The sequence below is a fragment of the Salvelinus alpinus genome, chromosome 24 (assembly GCF_045679555.1).
Source record: "Salvelinus alpinus chromosome 24, SLU_Salpinus.1, whole genome shotgun sequence".
Lineage (NCBI taxonomy): Eukaryota > Metazoa > Chordata > Actinopteri > Salmoniformes > Salmonidae > Salvelinus > Salvelinus alpinus.
In genome coordinates, this window is record NC_092109.1 from 30,298,030 (window position 1) to 30,313,987 (window position 15,958).

At 43.0% G+C, this 15,958-nt stretch overlaps 1 protein-coding gene across 1 annotated transcript in view; it reads left to right on the forward strand.

The window, feature by feature from the left end:
- LOC139552576 (neuronal migration protein doublecortin-like) overlaps window positions 1-2,512 on the forward strand; it is an 82,048-nt gene extending 79,536 nt beyond the window's left edge. Inside the window, exon 8 of the mRNA XM_071364440.1 lies at window positions 122-2,512. Coding sequence (XP_071220541.1) covers window positions 122-178 — 57 coding nt within the window. The 3' untranslated portion in view covers window positions 179-2,512. The remainder of the gene's footprint in view (window positions 1-121) is intronic.
- Window positions 2,513-15,958: the final 13,446 nt, after the last annotated feature.

The window sequence follows — 15,958 nt, forward strand, 5'->3', positions numbered from 1 at the left end:
TTTTTTGTTAATATATACCTGGTCTGCCGGTTTGCCTGGATGGGGGTCCCTGGGCAAGAAAAGTTTGAAAACCCCTGCCCCAGCTCATTCAGATAATGATCCTCCGTGTTTTTCCCTGTAGGATCTTTACCTGCCCCTATCTCTGGATGATGATGATTCTCTTGGCGAGTCTATGTAGAGCCTCCTGTCTGTCTGTCTCTGTCTGTCAGTCAGCTGCTGCTGCCTGCCTGTCTCACCCAGGCCTACCTACCACTCAGATGTATCTCTGATGCTCTCCACCTTCACTAACGGCCAGCGCCCTCTAGTGTTCCTGGAGGACTTCTCCATTTGATCTCTCCCTGGTGCCACGCGTTAAGTCTACCTGGCCTTGGCCACCACGGCTGTTCCACCTTTTGCTGCTTGAGAATTCACGACTAGATCATGTTTTTATACCCTATGTTGTTAAGAATGTATATGCTGGGCGTATACGACAATGATGTACGAATTACCGCCTCTAACAAATTCACCAAATCATTATATTGTGTGAAAGTTCACTATTACATGTTTATTGTTATACTTTCAAAGGAGAGCACATCATTTATTTACAAGCAATTTCAAAAAAGCAGTTTCCACAATATATCTACAGTGTCTTTTTAACTTGAAAACCATGCATTCTGATATAGTGCAAACAACACATTTTCCAAATTCAAGTGAACAATTCCAAGCAGCAAATGGACTATTTATCCAGGGGTGTAGTAGTCAGACTTGAGTCAAAGTTTTAATAATGTCCCTCTGTGTCCATCTCTCTTTCTGTGCTATGGTTCAAGGTGTTAAAGTAATGAACATTTTTAGGGGAAGGCTCTTTAGCCATGAGATGTGAATGTCCTTTTCATCTGCTGTAAATACTGTGTATAGCCATCGCTACATCCCAGCTAATGCCTAACATTCATGCTTCCATCGAACGTCAATACAATGTCTGCCAAACGTTGAATCAACATAACATGTTTTTCATCTATCTATGAGGGGGAAAAAACTGCAAGGCACAGGAGCCAAGAAGCTCTGAAAGCGTTAGAGTAGGAGTACTGGGGAGAAGTCCTCTTAGTGTGTAGAAGCCAACCAACCAACCAAAGCCAGAAAATGTGGCCCTTTTTTTAAAACAAACAAGCACATCTTTTTTTATTAAAAAAGGGTTTAGGATTTTTAAGTCTATTTTAGCATGATTATCTTTCCTCCTTTTTCAAACTGATTTTAAGGAGACTTTAATGTTCATGTGATAAAGCCAGGTGTACTATATTGAGGCAAGTTTTTAATAAATGAGCAATGTGGAAATCTGAAATGTAGATAATCTGTAATGCCCCAGTAGTCATACGTGTAGGCTACATGTACTGTCTGTATGTTACTGGGAACTCCCATTAGTCCAATCTGACCAGACCATGTCCATATAGGGGAAATAGATTTTCACCAGCATAGAAAAACAATATGTAGAGCTTCTCACATTTTGCATGGCTAAATCTTGTTTATTTTTTTCTTAGTGCTTAATGATTGAATACAACATTTTTAGATAGGAGGAAATTGCATTTTTGGATTTGTTCAAAAAAAAAGTTGAATTTTATTGTTGATAAAATGATGTTCTAAGTAATATACGTATATGTCTAAAACAATAACACATGAATGGTTATAATAATGTCATGTTCCTGGAGAGAATGTCCAATTAAATCTGATGGACACAGTGTGTAATGGAAAGTGAATTAGTGCAGGCATACAGGGACATTTTTCTGTGGCAGTCATCGCAAGGAATAGTGACATACTAGTCTATTAGGTAGACAGACTATGTATTACGTATGTCAGGTGTGCCCCTCTCTCTGGATCTACCTGACTCTGCAGAAATAATCATCTAAATTGGACCCAATTGAGCAGCCAAGCAACTAGACTCCTCCCACCCTCCTTCTGCAGGGTGATGTCATTGTGATGTCAGCACTACAGCTAGTCCAACTGCAGGTCCACTTTTACCCCGTCCGGGAATCAACACTGTGTAAAATAAAACCTTAAGAGTTTGTTTTTCTTTTGTGCAGTTCTACTTTATCTCACCAGCTGTTTGATATCTTTTGTCTTTGCCCCAGATTTTCTTCAGCTTAGCATTAAGTGTCAGTTGTTTTGTGTGAAGCTGCAGTCACCATGTAAGACAGGAGGTGGGAAACACCTCTCAGCTCCAGTGGTGCCTTTTTTTGGGATAAAAAATAATAATAATAAAGAGGAAAACTAAGACTTGTTCTTTGTTAACCAACTGTAAAGCATTTTTAAATGTCTTGAATTGTAGCGCTGCGGTCAGCGCAGTGTGAACTCTCATTGTTTGTAGACTGCCAGGATAATAACTTTATCATGATGCAAATGTATTATTCTCTTTATGACTTGGGTTACTGGGAAATGTACAATGTCTTTGATGGTGTTTTTTGCAATGTCACAGTGGCTTGTTTCAGTGCTTCGTTCTATGTATTAATCAATTCCCTTTTGCAATTAAAAGAGTTGTATTCCACCTCTCCCTCTGGCTGTATTCCAATGATGGCTGTTAGCTCAGTCTTAACTGAGCAACACCGTTCTCCACTTCTGTCTCATTGTTTTATACAAACCACTACCATACATCAATATCCACACATAGTCATATCCATACATCATGTTGAAATCACATGACAGTCCATGTCCTAGCTGTTTTTGACCATTATTAGGCTAGTGAACTAAGCAGGCTGTGCTGCAGTGGATTCTTCTGTGTAATATTAGCAGCAGCTCCTCTTAGCTGTATTCTAGAAACATGCAAGCATGGGTGAATTTGGAAGGAATTTTAAGTGATGATCGTATCGCCCCCATTTAAAACAGCAAGTAAAAAATGATGTTTAAGTTACCATGGTAACAATACAGTCCATATCCTATTCATATGTCCCTTGGTAGTGCTCGGCAGAATGAGTTGCACATGGGTGTATTTTGTTGTGCGTGTGGGTGTCTGTGTGCACATGCATGTGTGTTTGTCGTAGTGGGAAGTCTGAAACAGATGCAGAGCTGCATAGATATGCTGAGACATCAAGAGGTACAAAACATTGTATCAAATGTTATTTGTCACATACTTCGGAAACAACAGGTGTAGACTAACAGTGAAATGCTTACGGGTCCTGTTCCAAGAATTCCAAATTAAAGATAAACAGATGGAAATAGTGACATGAGGAATAAATACACAGTGAATAACACATAACAATGAGTAAATAATAACATGGTTATATAGAAGGAATGCCACAAGCAGTACCACAGTGAGAAACGCTGTATTTCTATTCTGTTCATGAGAACTCACCATTTTGTCCGTCTCCATTGCCATGGAAACTCAGAGTCTCAACAGTAAACATTCATCTCCAGTATAAACAGGGGTGTCTGGGGAATTCATTGCGATGTACACTACTGGGGAGTTCCCCTCACGTTTACACTGCTTTCAATGCAGCTGTGACCGTGGCACATTAGTAGACCTGCTGGAAACACAGCCAAGCACTAAACAACTGCTGCTGTTCTGTACGGTTTCCTCTGGTAAAACTGGGCGGCTGGAAGACATGCTTTCTCTCTGAAGAGCAGTGTCCAAGACGGTTGTGAAGAGAGAGTAGCATGTCAATTATTTTCTAGTAGTAAATGCATCCATACAGACAGACAAAATCTGCCTAAATCCATCATATTTACTACAGTATATCTTCATTGTTACTCATATTTTACTGGGGAGAGTGCAACCAAAACTGCAATAAGACAATCCTAAGATAAAGCATTTATCAACACATGCACCCAACCACCTGTATGGGCTAAAAACATCCACAATTACTGTGTATAAATCAATACATATTCATGTCATTCATCCACTAGAATATAACATATTACAGGAATAAATCAACTCTGGCATTAATCTTTTTGCTGAGAGTTGGTCAACCCTATGAAGGATACAGGACTATTGACCACAGACAGAAATATGCACACATAGATACACAAATGCTTGTACACACATGTTTGTTTTACTATCCTTGTGGGGACCAAATAATTGATTTCAATTCAAAATTCTATTTTCCCTAAACCTAACCCATAACCTAACCATAGTCCTAAACCCCCAACTCTCAACCTAATTGTAACCCTAAACCTTACCCCTGAGCCTAAAAACGTATTATTTGCTTGTGGGAACAGGCTAAATGAATTGTCCTTGTTTTAATATGCTTGTGAGGACTTTTGGTCCCCACAAGGATAGTAAAACAAAACACACACACCAACCCCTCCACACACACACACACACAGACAGACATGCTATACACACTATATGACAAAGTCTATTGGAAATGGACAGGGCAGTTGGGCAAGTCTGTAAATAGTACCTTATCATACTCTACATTCTACCATGGTGCTAGGAATCTCCTAATATAGGGCCATTCAAACCTTTGTTCTCTCATCTAGTGTAGGAATCTCCTAATAGAGGGCCATTCAAACTTTTGTTTTCTCATCTAGTCTAGGAATCTCCTAATATAGGGCCATTCAAACCTTTGTTCTCTCATCTAGTCTAGGAATCTCCTAATAGAGGACCATTCAAACCTTTGTTTTCTCATCTAGTGTAGGAATCTCCTAATAGAGGACCATTCAAACCTTTGTTTTCTCATCTAGTGTAGGAATCTCCTAATAGAGGGCCATTCAAACCTTTGTTTTCTCATCTAGTGTAGGAATCTCCTAATAGAGGGCCTTTCAAACCTTTGTTTTCTCATCTAGTCTAGGAATCTCCTAATAGAGGGCCATTCAAACCTTTGTTCTCTCATCTAGTGTAGGAATCTCCTAATAGAGGACCATTCAAACCTTTGTTTTCTCATCTAGTGTAGGAATCTCCTAATAGAGGGCCATTCAAACCTTTGTTTTCACATCTAGTCTAGGAATCTCCTAATAGAGGGCCATTCAAACCTTTGTTTTCTCATCTAGTGTAGGAATCTCCTAATAGAGGGCCATTCAAACCTTTGTTTTCTCATCTAGTCTAGGAATCTCCTAATAGAGGGCCATTCAAACCTTTGTTCTCACATCTAGTCTAGGAATCTCCTAATAGAGGGCCATTCAAACCTTTGTTCTCACATCTAGTCTAGGAATCTCCTAATAGAGGGCCATTCAAACCTTTGTTCTCTCATCTAGTGTAGGAATCTCCTAATAGAGGACCATTCAAACCTTTGTTCTCACATCTAGTGTAGGAATCTCCTAATAGAGGGCCATTCAAACGTTTGTTTTCACATCTAGTCTAGGAATCTCCTAATAGAGGGCCATTCAAACCTTTGTTTTCTCATCTAGTGTAGGAATCTCCTAATAGAGGGCCATTCAAACCTTTGTTTTCTCATCTAGTCTAGGAATCTCCTAATAGAGGGCCATTCAAACATTTGTTCTCACATCTAGTCTAGGAATCTCCTAATAGAGGGCCATTCAAACCTTTGTTTTCTCATCTAGTGTAGGAATCTCCTCAGAGGGCCATTCAAACCTTTGTTTTCTCATCTAGTCTAGGAATCTCCTAATAGAGGGCCATTCAAACCTTTGTTCTCACATCTAGTCTAGGAATCTCCTAATAGAGGGCCATTCAAACCTTTGTTTTCTCATCTAGTGTAGGAATCTCCTAATAGAGGGCCATTCAAACCTTTGTTCTCTCATCTAGTCTAGGAATCTCCTAATAGAGGGCCATTCAAACCTTTGTTTTCTCATCTAGTCTAGGAATCTCCTAATAGAGGGCCATTCAAACCTTTGTTCTCTCATCTAGTGTAGGAATCTCCTAATAGAGGGCCATTCAAACCTTTGTTCTCTCATCTATTCTAGGAATCTCCTAATAGAGGGCCATTCAAACCTTTGTTCTCTCATCTAGTCTAGGAATCTCCTAATAGAGGGCCATTCAAACCTTTGTTTTCTCATCTATTCTAGGAATCTCCTAATAGAGGGCCATTCAAACCTTTGTTCTCTCATCTAGTGTAGGAATCTCCTAATAGAGGGCCATTCAAACCTTTGTTCTCTCATCTATTTTAGGAATCTCCTAATAGAGGGCCATTCAAACCTTTGTTTTCTCATCTAGTCTAGGAATCTCCTAATAGAGGGCCATTCAAACCTTTGTTCTCTCATTTAGTCTAGGAATCTCCTAATAGAGGGCCATTCAAACCTTTGTTCTCTCATCTAGTCTAGGAATCTCCTAATAGAGGGCCATTCAAACCTTTGTTTTCTCATCTAGTCTAGGAATCTCCTAATAGAGGGCCATTCAAACCTTTGTTCTCTCATCTGGTGTAGGAATCTCCTAATAGAGGGCCATTTAAACCTTTGTTCTCTCATCTATTTTAGGAATCTCCTAATAGAGGGCCATTCAAACCTTTGTTTTCTCATCTAGTGTAGGAATCTCCTAATAGAGGGCCATTCAAACCTTTGTTCTCTCATCTAGTCTAGGAATCTCCTAATAGAGGGCCATTCAAACCTTTGTTCTCTAGTCTACAGTATTGTATTCAAGAACGTTCTGATGAATAACCAATACTATCATCAATGGGTTTGCAAAGAAATGAACTACAATATTTACTCAAGAATAATAAACAGATTGATATAATGGTTAATTTCTTAGATAATGTAGCTAAGTAACTAAACCATGTTTGTATGTATTATTTGGAACAACGCAAAGTCCAGTTTCCCTTTGAAGGCATGTCAAAAACAGAATAAACAGTCATAAATCATCCCCTATCAGCCATGGATTATAAATCTGTGGTCATTACTGATCACAATGAGTGATCAACACTGATTATTCAAAGCACAGAAAAACATAATCATGATTGTCTGAACTCCTTCTCATGTGTTGATTATTTGGCTGTCCTTGTGTACGATTCTCAGTCATGCACACTTTTTGGCCTTTGTTGAAATGAATATTTCTTGTGAGATATTCATTTTGCACATGGATATTTCTACTGTTATAGACTTTAGAAGGCAAAGAAACAAAGGTTCTGTAGTTTAGAGGATAGTTTGCGAAATTATAGAATTCAACATGTGTGTCTTGCTGAGATGACGTATGTCCATTTAGTTCTGGTGAGTTTTGTCTTAAAAAATAACTTATCTTTGTAAAACTAAACATTTTTAAGTACGATTTTTTTTTTGTAAGATTGCATGCTTAGTACATTAATGCATGTACCAATATTGGGTTAGGTAGGGGTTTTCTATGGTCCTTATATGGACACAACTATACAATGTAAAGATCAAAACTGCGTGAAATTAGAATCCGAAGCTTTCATTTTTGTGAACATTGCAGTCATATAAAAAGATCACAAATAAATACATGTGATTACAAAGAAAACCCGATCTGCTCTGTCTGAGTCCCTGATTCGTTGGTTGTGAACACTGCCACAACATGTGTTATTCCTGTACAGAAGCACAACAGATATAATGCATCCACACAATGCGTGAATAATTACAATCGCTTCATGCACAACCCCAAATGACTCACATGACACTGATCAAACAGGAGAAAACACACGCAAATAAGTGCTCTAATGGCCATGTCCCTGTGCTCTAATGGCCATGTCCCTGTGTGCTCTAATGGCCATGTCCCTGTGCTCTAATGGCCATGTCCCTGTGCTCTAATGGCCATGTCCCTGTGTGCTCTAATGGCCATGTCCCTGTGCTCTCTAGGCCATGTCCCTGTGCTCTAATGGCCATGTCCCTGTGCTCTAATGGCCATGTCCCTGTGTGCTCTAATGGCCATGTCCCTGTGCTCTAATGGCCATGTCTCTGTGCTCTAATGGCCATGTCCCTGTGTGCTCTAATGGCCATGTCCCTGTGCTCTAATGGCCATGTCCCTGTGTGCTCTAATGGCCATGTCCCTGTGCTCTAATGGCCATGTCCCTGTGTGCTCTAATGGCCATGTCCCTGTGTGCTCTAATGGCCATGTCCCTGTGCTCTAATGGCCATGTCCCTGTGTGCTCTAATGGCCATGTCCCTGTGCTCTCTAGGCCATGTCCCTGTGCTCTAATGGCCATGTCCCTGTGCTCTAATGGCCATGTCCCTGTGCTCTAATGGCCATGTCCCTGTGTGCTCTAATGGCCATGTCCCTGTGCTCTAATGGCCATGTCCCTGTGCTCTCTAGGCCATGTCCCTGTGCTCTCTAGGCCATGTCCCTGTGCTCTAATGGCCATGTCCCTGTGCTCTCTAGGCCATGTCCCTGTGCTCTCTAGGGCATGTCTCTGTGCTCTAATGGCCATGTCTCTGTGCTCTAATGGCCATGTCTCTGTGCTCTAATGGCCATGTCACTGTGCTCTAATGGCCATGTCCCTGTGCTCTAATGGCCATGTCCCTGTGCTCTCTAGGCCATGTCCCTGTGCTCTCTAGGCCATGTCCCTGTGCTCTCTAGGCCATGTCCCTGTGCTCTCTAGGGCATGTCTCTGTGCTCTAACGGCCATGTCCCTGTGCTCTAATGGCCATGTCACTGTGCTCTAATGGCCATGTCCCTGTGCTCTAATGGCCATGTCCCTGTGCTCTCTAGGCCATGTCCCTGTGCTCTAATGGCCATGTCCCTGTGCTCTCTAGGCCATGTCCCTGTGTTCTCTAGGGCATGTCTCTGTGCTCTAACGGCCATGTCCCTGTGCTCTAATGGCCATGTCACTGTGCTCTAATGGCCATGTCCCTGTGCTCTAATGGCCATGTCCCTGTGCTCTAATGGCCATGTCCCTGTGCTCTAATGGCCATGTCCCTGTGCTCTAATGGCCATGTCCCTGTGCTCTAATGGCCATGTCACTGTGCTCTAATGGCCATGTCCCTGTGCTCTAATGGCCATGTCACTGTGCTCTAATGGCCATGTCCCTGTGCTCTAATGGCCATGTCCATGTGCTCTAATGGCCATGTCCCTGTGCTCTAATGGCCATGTCCCTGTGCTCTAATGGCCATGTTCCTGTGCTCTCTAGGCCATGTCCCTGTGCTCTAATGGCCATGTCACTGTGCTCTAATGGCCATGTCCCTGTGCTCTAATGGCCATGTCCCTGTGCTCTAATGGCCATGTCCCTATGCTCTAATGGCCATGTCCCTGTGCTCTAATGGCCATGTCACTGTGCTCTAATGGCCATGTCCCTGTGCTCTAATGGCCATGTCCCTGTGCTCTCTAGGCCATGTCCCTGTGCGCTAATGGCCATGTCCCTGTGCTCTCTAGGCCATGTCCCTGTGCGCTAATGGCCATGTCCCTGTGCTCTCTAGGCCATGTCCCTGTGCGCTAATGGCCATGTCCTTGTGCTCTAATGGCCATGTCACTGTGCTCTCTAGGCCATGTCACTGTGCTCTCTAGGCCATGTCCCTGTGCTCTAATGGCCATGTCCCTGTGCTCTAATGGCCATGTCCCTTTGCGCTAATGGCCATGTCCCTGTGCTCTAATGGCCATGTCCCTGTGCTCTAATGGCCATGTCCCTGTGCTCTCTAGGCCATGTCACTGTGCTCTAATGGCCATGTCACTGTGCTCTAATGGCCATGCCCCTGTGCTCTAATGGCCATGTCACTGTGCTCTCTAGGCCATGTACCTGTGCTCTCTAGGCCATGTCCCTGTGCTCTAATGGCCATGTCCCTGTGCTCTCTAGGCCATGTCCCTGTGCTCTCTAGGGCATGTCTCTGTGCTCTAACGGCCATGTCCCTGTGCTCTAATGGCCATGTCACTGTGCTCTAATGGCCATGTCCCTGTGCTCTCTAGGCCATGTCCCTGTGCTCTAATGGCCATGTCCCTGTGCTCTCTAGGCCATGTCCCTGTGCGCTAATGGCCATGTCCCTGTGCTCTCTAGGCCATGTCCCTGTGCGCTAATGGCCATGTCCTTGTGCTCTAATGGCCATGTCACTGTGCTCTCTAGGCCATGTCACTGTGCTCTCTAGGCCATGTCCCTGTGCTCTAATGGCCATGTCCCTGTGCTCTAATGGCCATGTCCCTTTGCGCTAATGGCCATGTCCCTGTGCTCTAATGGCCATGTCCCTGTGCTCTAATGGCCATGTCCCTGTGCTCTCTAGGCCATGTCACTGTGCTCTAATGGCCATGTCACTGTGCTCTAATGGCCATGCCCCTGTGCTCTAATGGCCATGTCACTGTGCTCTCTAGGCCATGTCCCTGTGCTCTCTAGGCCATGTCCCTGTGCTCTAATGGCCATGTCCCTGTGCTCTCTAGGCCATGTCCCTGTGCTCTCTAGGGCATGTCTCTGTGCTCTAACGGCCATGTCCCTGTGCTCTAATGGCCATGTCACTGTGCTCTAATGGCCATGTCCCTGTGCTCTCTAGGCCATGTCCCTGTGCTCTAATGGCCATGTCCCTGTGCTCTAATGGCCATGTCCCTGTGCTCTAATGGCCATGTCCCTGTGCTCTCTAGGCCATGTCCCTGTGCTCTAATGGCCATGTCCCTGTGCTCTAATGGCCATGTCCCTGTGCTCTAATGGCCATGTCCCTGTGCTCTCTAGGCCATGTCCCTGTGCTCTAATGGCCATGTCCCTGTGCTCTAATGGCCATGTCCCTGTGCTCTAATGGCCATGCCCCTGTGCTCTAATGGCCTTGTCACTGTGCTCTAATGGCCATGTCCCTGTGCTCTAATGGCCATGTCCCTGTGCTCTAATGGCCATGTTCCTGTGCTCTCTAGGCCATGTCCCTGTGCTCTAATGGCCATGTCACTGTGCTCTAATGGCCATGTCCCTGTGCTCTAATGGCCATGTCCCTGTGCTCTAATGGCCATGTCCCTATGCTCTAATGGCCATGTCCCTGTGCTCTAATGGCCATGTCACTGTGCTCTAATGGCCATGTCCCAGTGCTCTAATGGCCATGTCCCTGTGCTCTAATGGCCATGTCACTGTGCTCTAATGGCCATGTCCCTATGCTCTAATGGCCATGTCCCTGTGCTCTAATGGCCATGTCACTGTGCTCTAATGGCCATGTCCCTGTGCTCTAATGGCCATGTCCCTGTGCTCTAATGGCCATGTCCCTGTGCTCTAATGGCCATGTCACTGTGCTCTAATGGCCATGTCACTGTGCTCTCTAGGCCATGTCCCTGTGCTCTAATGGCCATGTCCCTGTGCGCTAATGGCCATGTCCCTGTGCTCTAATGGCCATGTAGAGTGAATGTGTGGCTTTGACGCCCTCTGCTGCAGGACTGAATCTCTGCCATGGACAGATCCATGGACATGAAGGTAATGTAGGGCTAGAGTTAAGGTTAGGTTAGGTTTATGGCTAGCTGGGTTTGAGCTGGGCTGTCATCCTGGATTTTGCCCCAAATCCAATATGGTGGCCAAAATCCAATATGGCTGCTGTAATACCATTGAAGGGAGGTGTAGGCACCTATGAATGTAAAAAAAAAACTGTATGATAGAAAACCATTTTCTGATCTGTGTTATATTATCTATACTAATTTTGACTATTTTGGGGGTAATTATAAAATGTCCACCATAATCCAAAAATGGTCACCATAATTAGCTTTAAGCCTACCTACTCATCAATGTTATGGACATTATAATGATCCATGTTTCTAGTCCTGGACTGTCTGAACATGTTGATGTATATTTGCGAGGAAACAGAGGGTCCAAATCTGCAGGAAGGTGAAAGGAAGGGGGATTTCAGGATACTCCCTGCATTTTCTTGGGGCTGTTTGATATTTGTATGATTTTTTAAATATGTCAACATCTAGCCTTTGTTTTCTACTTCCCCTCTGTAGTCTATATCTTCCTGGTATGATAGTTCCCTGTCCAGGAACTCACTGGACAGCTTTCATACAGAGTCAGTGTTAGATCATGGAGATGTCTGGGTCCACTGCTTATGTCTATGAAGATGTTAGTGGAAAACAGTGTATTTTAGGGGACCCGTTTGATGGTGGAGCCGACAACTATGACGGTGTCTATGAAGAGCCAAACTCCAAACACATCTCCTGGCTTGAGAAACGAGACTGAGGATGCAGTGACCCCAGGAAGCACAGCACAACCTGAACACTCAGATAATGTACACACACACACACACACACACACACACACACACACACACACACACACACACACACACACACACACACACACACACACACACACACACACACACACACACACACACACACACACACACACACACACACACACACACATACTATACACACAAATAATATACACATCTTTGTATGTGTCCACAGAGACCCTTCATAGCTGTTGCGGTGTATCTGGGGCTGCTGTGTGTTCTCCTACTGGCAGGGATGATAGGTATGTCTGTCCACTGTAAGTTTATCTACACGTTTGGTTCTAGGTGGAACCCAAAAGGGTTCTACCTGGAACCAAAAGGGTTCTTTAAGTTTTTCAGACCAATGCAACTGAAGAGAGAGACCAGCTACAGATCAGTTACAACAACCTGACTAAAGAGAAAGACCAGCTACAGAGGGCTAGAGAGATGATTTTAAAGGTTGGTACTACATTTCCAACAAGACTAAAACATGGGAGGAGAGCAGACTGCACTGTATCAACAGTGTAGCACACCTGGTGATCATAAAAAAGTAAGGAGGAAAAGGTGAGAGAGAGAGATGAGGCTGCCTGAGAAACCGGCCCATTCAACATCACTGGCTGTCATCATAGGCAGCTCTATGGTGAGAAACATCTCGGTCCCCAAGGCAAAAACCCTGTGCTACCCAGTAGCACGAGTACAGGACATCACAAGGCTGCTTCCGACTGTTCTACCACAGATGCCGGGAGCTGACACTGTCGTAGTCCATGTGGGGTCAAACGACATCAGGAAGGCTAGCTCAGGAACATTTGAAAATGGATTTTAAAGAACTGATTTAGCATTAAAGACTCCAAAAACGGCCAATAATTTCAGGTCCAGTACCATCATTGGGCTGCGGGTGTGAAAGATTCAGCAGACTGCTGGCATTACACATCTGGCTAAAAGACTACTGTAGCTCTGCTGGAGTCACTTTTATTGATAACTTTGACACCTTCTGGAAACAGAAGATACTCGACAGGAATGACGGAGTTCATCCAAATCATCTTGGCTCCTGGACTCCTGTCCACGCTTTTCAAGGCTGCGTTGAAACAATGACTGGTAAATTATCCAAGACCAGCTCAGTTAATCCCTACCATTGTGACAATGAGTCGTCATAATGCTGCATAAAATGTACATGATCTTAGGGGCTTTGGCAAACACAATGTAAGTAATTTAATTTATGCACCCCTAATTGCACCGAATACCTCTGTTTATCCTACAGCTATTGTGAGCAGTAATCATGAGCCTATAATCCAGAGTTACACTGTTAGCACTGAGGCGGTGTGCAATAGTAGGAAAACCACTTTATGCAGCTCACCCTGCACTATCAGCACCAATGTAAATAACATGAGTAAGTCTACCTCTGATAAGCTTCCCACTAAAGCATTAAAAACATCCAAGCAACCCAGAAAAGTGCTCAAAATAGCCCATATTACCATATGTAGCCTAAGAAACAAGGTCCATGAAGTCAATAACTTGCTTGTAACAGATGACATTCATATTCTGACTATCTCTGAAACTCACTTAGATAATACCTTTGATGATACAGTGGTAGCAATACATGGTTATAACATCGACCGAAAAAAGACAGAAATGCCAATAGTGGAGGTGTTGCGGTTTATATTCAGAACCACATTCCTGTAAAGCTTAGAGAGGATCTCATGTTAAATACTGTTGAAGTAATATGGCTACAGGTTCATCTGCCTCACCTAAATCCCATTCTTGTGGGAAGCTTCTATAGACCCCCAAGTGCTAACAGTCAGTATATGGATAATATGTGTGAAATGCTTGATGATGTATGTGATATCAACAGAGAAGTATATTTTCCGGGTGATTTAAATATTGACTGGCTATCATCAAGCTGCCCACTCAAAACTTCAAACTGTAATCAGTGCCTGCAACCTGGATCAGGTTGTCAATAATTACAATCGCTTCATTCATTCTGGTTACCTACCAGGGTAGCTACAAACAGCATAGGAATGGAATCATCAACATGTATTGATCACATCTTTACTAATGCTGCAGATATTTGCATTAAAGCAGTATCCAGATCCATCGGATGTGGTGATCACAATAGAATAGCCAAATCTAGGAAAACCAAAGTTCCAAAGGCTGGGCCTAATATAGTGTATAAGTGTCACGTTCTGACCATAGTTCTTGTGTGTTTTACTTGTTTTAGTGTTGGTCAGGACGTGAGCTAGGTGGGCATTCTATGTTGTGTGTCTAGTTTGTCTGTTTCTATGTTTGGCCTAATATGGTTCTCAATCAGAGGCAGGTGTTTTGTGTTGTCTCTGATTGGGAAATCATATTTAGGTGGCTTGTTTTGTGTTGGGGTTTGTGGGTGGTTGTTTCCTGTCTTTGTGTTCATTTCACCACAGAGGACTGTTTCGGTTTGCCACGTTTGTTATTTTTGTATTGTTGTAAGTGTTCACGGTTTCGTTTATTAAACATGTTGAGCACTGGCTACGCTGCGTGTTGGTCCGATCCCTGCTACACCTCCTCTTCTCGTGAAGAGGAGGAAGGCTGCCGTTACAATATTCATATGTTGACATTCATTCATATGTTGATGATGTAAAGAATATTTGCTGGTTTGTGGTGTGTAATGAGGAGCAACCAGACGCTGCACTTGATGCATTTATGAAACTACTAATTCCAGTTACTAATAAGCACGCACCCATTAAGAAAATGACTGTAAAAAATGTTAATTCCCCTTGGATTGATGAGGAATTTAAAAATTGTATGGTTGAGAGGGATGAGGCAAAAGGTATGGCAATTAAGTCTGGCAGCCCAACTGATTGGCAAACGTACTGCAAATTAAGAGATTATGTAACTAAACTAAAGAAAAAGAAAAAGCAACTACACTATAAAACAAAGATCAATTATATAAAGAATGATAGTAAAAAGCTTTGGGGCACCTTAAATGACATTTTTGGGGAAAAAAGCCAACATTGAATCAGATGGCTCATTCATCACAAAGCCCACTGATATTGTAAACTACTTTAATGACTTTTTGATTGGCAAGATAAGAAAATTTAGGGATGACATACCAGCAACAAACGCTGACACTACACATCCAAGTATATCGGACCAAATTATGAAAGACAAGAATTGTACTTTTGAATTCCGTAAAGTAAGTGTGGAAGAGGGGAAAAAAATATTGTTGTCTAACAACAATGACAAGCCACTGGATGGATCTGGATGGAAAATTACTGAGGATAATAGCACACGATATTGCCACTCCTATCCTATCTTCAATTTAAGCCTACAAGAGAGCGTGTGCCCTCAGGCCTGGAGGGAATCTAAAGTCATTACTACCCAAGAATAGTAAAGCCCCCTTTACTGGCTCAAATAGCCGACCAATCAGCCTGTTCCCAACCCTTTGTTAACTTCTGGAAAAAATTGTGTTTGACCAGATACAATGCTATTTCACAGTAAAGAAATTGACAAAAGAATTTCAGCACGCTTTTAGGGAAGGACACTCAACAAGCACAGCACTTACACAAATGACTGATGATTGGCAGAGAGAAATTGATGATAAAATGATTGTGGGGACTGTCTTGTTAGACTTCAGTGCAGCGTTTGACATTATCGATCATAGTCTGCTGCTGGAAAAACGTATGTGTTATGGCTTTACACCCCCTGCTATAATGTGGATAAAGAGTTACTTGTCTAACAGAACACAAAGGGTGTTTAATGGAAGCCTCTCAAATATAATCCGGTTAGAATCAGGAATTCCCCAGGGTAGCTGTTTAGGCCCCTTGCTTTTTTCAATTTTTACTAACAACATGCGACTGACTTTGAGTAAAGCCAAAGTGTCTATGTACGCGGTTGACTCAACACTATACACGTCAGCTACTACAGCGACTAAAATGACTGCAACACTCAACAAAGAGCAGTTAGTTTCATAGTGGGTGGCAAGGAATAAGTTTGCACTCATTTTTTCTAAAACTAAAAGCATTGGACTTAG